At 50.0% G+C, this 6,046-nt stretch overlaps 1 protein-coding gene across 1 annotated transcript; it reads left to right on the top strand.

Annotated features, from left to right (window-relative positions):
• The first annotated feature begins 1,273 nt into the window (after window positions 1–1,273).
• EXOSC2 (exosome component 2) lies at window positions 1,274–5,315 on the top strand. Its single transcript, XM_054284244.1, has 9 exons — window positions 1,274–1,406; window positions 1,491–1,592; window positions 1,685–1,730; window positions 2,081–2,170; window positions 2,281–2,346; window positions 2,493–2,561; window positions 3,409–3,585; window positions 3,752–3,880; window positions 4,543–5,315. Exons 1-9 carry the CDS (start codon window positions 1,282–1,284, stop codon window positions 4,621–4,623), a joined length of 885 nt encoding a protein of 294 aa, XP_054140219.1. The 5' UTR covers window positions 1,274–1,281; the 3' UTR covers window positions 4,624–5,315.
• Window positions 5,316–6,046: the final 731 nt, after the last annotated feature.

Here is a 6,046-nt window from a genome sequence, read left to right as displayed (position 1 = left end):
CCGAGCCAGCTCCGTCCCCAAGGACAACTCTAAGCGCCCTCTGGAGTCCCCACACTGCGGAGGAGAGATGTGTATCATAAATCTTAAAAACAAAAAAAAAAAAAAGGTATTCTAATATTAATTATAAGTCTAAGATGTATAAAGTTCTCACAAAACGTGTTTCACTTCCAGAAGAAAATAAACAAAAACAAAAGAAAAAAACCCCCAAAACTGTCACTTTAACTTTGTAAATATTTATGTAAACATTATTTACAAGACTTTGATATTATATATTATTTGATTGTATATGTACACAGTGTAAATACATTTGTACCTTTCTTGTATTCTAAATAAAAATTACTTGGAACATTTATCATTTAGAAGAGGGATTGCATGGAGAGCTTTATTTTATGTGCCAGGGGAAGGATGTGAGTATTGGAATGAGGGAAGGTCTTAACTAACACAACAATCTGTGAGTGAGGAGATATGGTGTCATCTGTTGGATCAAGAAGTGCATCTGGGAGGGGAAAAAAACCCAGGTTTTGGCTAAAGAAGCCCTTTTTCAGGTTTGGAAACTGGGGTAAGGGCTGGCTCACTCCAGAGTGCGTGGTATCTACTGCTTCCACCCTGCTAGTCCCTCTTCTTGTGAACTTGTACAGTCCCTCTTTGAAGCCACAGCTACTGCCATCCTTTGATATATTCCATGAATTAGTGCCCAAATTTCTGCTGTCATTCGACACAGGTGCAAGCCCTGCTGGAAGGAAGAAATATTTGCTGACGGGCATCTTATGGCGGGCTGCTTTTGGCATTTCCTCCGCAGCCCTGAGACCCTAACCAGTGCTTGAATTGATAAAACTTTTCCACGGACGTATCAGTTCGTGCCGGCACAGCTCGGCCGAGGGGAAGGGCTCAGCGCCGAGACCTGCGGGGATGTTTGAGCCCAGTGTCAGCCGGCCAGTTGGGGACGGCATGAGAGGACTGCTCTCAGGGGGACACGCGCTGCACCCCGCCTCGGCCCGGGCTGTGAGCCCGGGGGGAGGGTTCCCGAGCTTCACCCCAGTTTGCCGGGCAGGTTCTGAGGGAGCGGGTCACGGCCGGGAGCTGCCCGCAATAAAAATGGCAGCGGTCCCCCTTGGGTTTCACCGGAGCGAAGCCAGAGAGGCTCTCCGCTGCCAGGAACAAACATGGCTGCCCAGTCACCGCCCCTGCTGCCCTCACTCAAGATGGCGCCGCCCGCGCCCTCAGGCGCGCTCTCGCCAGCAGCCAACATGGCGGGCGGAAGGCGCGTGCGGCGGGGCCAAGATGGCGGCGGTCACCATGAGGCTGCCGGCGGCCCGCGCGCCCCTGGATTCCAGCGCGCTCCGGGGCGCCGAGAAGCATCTGGTGGCACCGGGGGACACCATCACCACGGACACGGGATACATGAGGTACGGGCAGCGCCGGAGGGGAGGCGGCGGCGGGGTGGCGGCGCGGCTTCGGGCTGTCCTTAGGTAGCCGCTGTCTCTCCGCAGGGGCCACGGTACTTATGTGGAGGACGACAAGCTGATCGCCTCGGTGGCCGGCGTGGTGGAGAGGGTGAACAAGCTGGTGTGTGTCAGGGCGCTGAAGGCCAGGTGAGCGCGGCCGCGGCGGGGCAGGCCGGCGGCGGGGCCTGGCTCGGCCGGGTGAGGGAGGTGAGGTGTGTGACCGCCGCTCTCTGCCCCAGGTACAACGGCGAGATCGGCGACATCGTGGTCGGCAGGATTACGGAGGTAAAGCCCCCTGTTTGCCGCGGTGCTGAGGAGGAGGAGGGTGGTTGTGTCTCAGTCCCACTCTAAGCGCTTCCCGGAATCCTAAAACACTGACACACATCAGTGTCCCTGCACTGGGTGCTTGTGGATTAACCGGGATGAGACTGGAAGAAGCCAGCAGAGCTGTCCCCTCCTGCAGTTTGGTGAGCTGCAGCTCCTATTCAGTTTTTAAGTGTGTACCTATAAGTTTGGGTGGTTTTTTTTCCCTTAGGTTCAGCAGAAGCGATGGAAAGTGGAAACAAATTCCAGGCTGGATTCAGTCCTGTTGCTCTCATCTATAAATTTACCTTGGGTGGTTTTTTCCCCCTTAGGTTCAGCAGAAGCGATGGAAAGTGGAAACTAATTCCAGGCTGGATTCAGTCCTGTTGCTGTCCTCTATAAATTTACCTGGTGGGGAGCTGGTGAGTGAGCTGGTTGTGTTTTGCATGGCATCCTAAGGTCCCCCACAAAGAGCTACTGATGGATGTTTTCTCATTCTGGGCTACATGTAACTTTCCTTGTGATGTTTCAGAGAAGGAAATCAGCAGAAGATGAGCTTGCAATGAGGGACTACCTGCAGGAAGGGGATCTCATCAGTGTATCCTTCTGCTGCTCCCATTGACAGAAGAGCCAAGGGTGTGGGAAGAACAGGGAGAGCTTGGCTGGCCTGTCTGGGGGTGAGAGCTTTGCTGGGGTGGCACTGGGCAGCCTTAGGGACCCTGTTTCCTTAAGTGGCACCAACAGGCAGAGGTCCAGTCTATATTTTCTGATGGGGCTGTATCGCTGCACACCCGGAGCCTGAAGTATGGGAAGGTGAGTTATTCCAAAGCCCTTGATTCTGGGTTCATTCTGCACCAGCTGATTTGTATAAGGCCTCTTGGAGGGTTTGTTAAGAAAACAGCTACAGAGTAGAGCAGGATGTTGTTATTATTCATTCCTGCAGGATAGGAAGACCCTCAGCTCTTCCATGGGACCACCAAGCAGAGTTTCCCCAAAGCAAAGGTTGAGTTGCCCTTTGATCCACTGCTCTCCCTGTCCAGTTTCAACCTGCTAGTTCTGTTTTCCCCACTAGCTACTTGGGAATTAAATCCTGTGGAGAGATCTCCTCACTCCTCTTCTGCTGGCTGTTGTCCCTGTGACTTGTTCTTCTCCCCAGGGCTCTATTTTAGGCTTTACACAGTTGGCATTTATCTCTGGTTTTGTGCATTGAAATAAGCCAAGGGGCCGTTGGAGCGTAGGCTGCACTTTGGGATTACCAGACCAAGGGTATTAGCACTTAAAAGATGAAAGGGAAGTGTGCTTACTGCACAAAGGGTGAAGGACAGTGATTGGATTATGAGGGAAAATGTTCTGCTAAATTGGGCCTCTGACTCCTCATTTTTCTGCAGGGATGGTTGATGTGTAGTTACGATCAAGATATTATTAACATTTCTGCTAAGCACTTAGAGTATTCTTCATCTTCAAAGGGCTGCACAGGCATTAGCTAATCCTCCCAGTGCTCCCAGAGGCAGCCAGGTTTTATATTCACTGTTTCACAGGAAAAGGTGTTAAAACAGAGTTGTTCCTAGGCCAGGAGTGGAGTGAGTGTGTATCAGTGACTTGGTGTTATCAGTGGTGGCTCATGATGCCTCTCACACTGAGTTTGTGGTCTGTTCTCCAGCTTGCCCAGGGAGTGCTGGTTCAGGTCTCTCCCTCCCTTGTGAAACGGCAGAAGACTCATTTCCATGACCTGCCCTGTGGTGCCTCCGTGATCCTCGGCAACAATGGCTTCATCTGGATCTACCCAACCCCGGAGCAGAAGGATGACGAGGCTGGAGGCTACACTGCCAACCTGGAGGTGAGTCCAGGGAGGTGAGCCCTGTTCTGCCAGTGGTGGTTTATAGTCTGACACAGTCAGAGGCACCTGAGGAACCTGAGACTTTCAGGATCCTGTGTAGGTTCACAGCAAGGCTTTTTTCCTTGTATCCCTGTGCATTCATCCCTTTTCCTCTGTCCTTCCTCAGCCAGTTCCCTTGTCTGACCGGGAGGTGATCTCACGGCTCCGAAACTGCATCGTGGCTCTGGTTACTCACAAGATCATGCTCTTTGACACCAGCATCCTGTATTGCTATGAAGCATCCCTTCCTCATCAGGTACAGGAACCAGCAGTGTTTATTCCACGCTGAGGGGAGGGAACAGAAAGGCTGCTGAAGTCAGAGTTTCATTTCAGTTTACCAAAGCATCCTGTAGTATGAACTTTCCTCTTCTGCGCAACATAAGTTGCCTTGCACAATTTCAGGGATAGTTTGAAAGGTTCTGCCTCTGGCAACTATTCCTAAAGAGAGATCAATCCCTTTTTTGATAGATGTTGTGTATCCCTTGCTGGGATTATGGGCCTTTAATTCCTGTGAGAACAGTGTTAAATTTGGCATTGTATGAGGGCACAGTGCATTTTATGAAGCAATGAAGAAGTAAATGTCATGTATTTTACAGAGAGCTCATGCCTGTATCCACATCCTGCACTGCTGGAGGACTGCTTCCATTTGCCCTCTTGCTGTACAGCTTTTCACTGTGATTCCTGCCAGCACTATCACAGGCAATTCTCTTCCCACAAATAAATGAGATCTGAATTCTGCTTTCATTCCCAATGAGGTGTTAATTATGCCTTGGACCCTCTGCCATAGATCTTTTTTCACCACAGCCCTATAAACTCCTTTGCTGGTTGCTGCCGTGTGTCAGGGACCTTTGTCTCCCCACAGAGTGCAGAAGTAGTTGTTGATTCCTGGTGCTCATATTGCTCTTCTTTCCACTGCAGATCAAGGACATTCTCAAGCCAGAGGTGACAGAGGAGATCGTTCTGGAAGCTCGACAGAGGTTGCTGGATTCAGAGGGATAGGACAGGGCACGTGGCCAGAAGCAGTCATTTGAAATCCCAGCATGGCAGCTTTGATTCTCAGTATTATATGGGGTTTTTTTCAGTGTTCTAGTTCCCAACATTCATTCCACACTTCAGAAACCACCAAAATTCCTCACTCCTAGGATATCTCCTGTGTCCTTTTAGTACAAAGTAGTACTTAAGTACAATAGCCTTTTAGTGCAACGGCCTGAGAAATTGATATCTGACCTTTATAAAGATCAGATGCAACTGGGACCTGTCTCCTAGCACCTGTTGCTGTGTCTAGTGCCCCAGAACTTTGTGCAGAATGACAGAGAGGAAGAGATTTGCTTGTGACGTTTCTCTCTCCCCAGAAGATGATTTGGATTTTAATTGTGATACAGATCTGCCAGTCTGTCCCCTGATTGAGAGCCCTCATTTTTAAGAATGTGTTTAGAAAACAGGAGTATCCACAGCCTTGCTAACCACAGTTTGGGTCTGGCTGTTCATGGCTTGAATGTCTCAGGGGTATGAGATGGGATGTGGCTGTGTCTGTCCATATGAGCCAGGAGCTCTGGACAAGCAGTGTCCTGGTTTGTGTATATCCTGCTGGTCATTTTTATGCCTGAGAGGTGAGCTCCTCTTCTGAGGAGTCACCAGTATGGTTTTGTATTAAGTATTTTACATTTCAATAAATTTTTTGAAACAAATCAGTCCTTCAGCAGTGTGTGCATTGGCTTGTTTTTAGCCTAGCTTGTGAGCTGTGGCTGGCTCAAGTTTCCTTGTGCTAGGACACTTGGAATGGTTCCACTGTCTTATCTCCCCTTCAGCTGCTGCCCTTCATCCCAGCAGGACCTGACCTTCCTCTTCAGCCCTTACAGGGTTCCTCTGTAAGGATTGCCTGGTGTTCACAGTGGTTTTCCAAGCACTGCCTCCCTGCAGGATCCCTTGGAGAGGTGAGTCCAGCAGAGGTGACTGGGGGTGACAAGGAGCCCAGTATGACACTGGTGAAGATCTTCATGCTGTTGGTTAGAGGTGGACACATTGAGCCAAAGTGTTGGCAGGCAGTCAGTCACGTTCTCAGTGAAGATTGTGATGCTTTCCCTGAGAATCCTCTCAGCTCCAAGTGCTGTATTACAGCTGGTTTATTATATCTGTATTCCATCTATTTGTATTGCAAATATCTCCTTGCACCACAGCACTAAATTCCTAAAAAGGATGATAAAACATCCCTGAATCCAACTGCACGTTTCAAATTCGCACTCTTGCCTCAGGCACACGGGAAAATTCTTTCCTCGGTGTTTTCCTGGGAATTTCTAGTTCTTGTTGCTGTCCCTGCAGCTCGGGCCGCTTTCCCTGTGCCGAGCAGGCACTAGATGGCACCTTTGGATCGCGTTTGTGGCACTTCCCTTCTCCAAGCAGCAGGGCCTGGGCGGCTGCCACC

Source organism: Melozone crissalis, unplaced genomic scaffold (genome assembly GCF_028551555.1).
Source record: "Melozone crissalis strain CALT ecotype California unplaced genomic scaffold, PUWL_Pcris_2 ptg000041l_1, whole genome shotgun sequence".
NCBI classification, from domain to species: domain Eukaryota; kingdom Metazoa; phylum Chordata; class Aves; order Passeriformes; family Passerellidae; genus Melozone; species Melozone crissalis.
The sequence above is the reverse complement of the archived record's forward strand: the minus strand, read 5'-3'. Positions and strand labels throughout refer to the sequence as shown.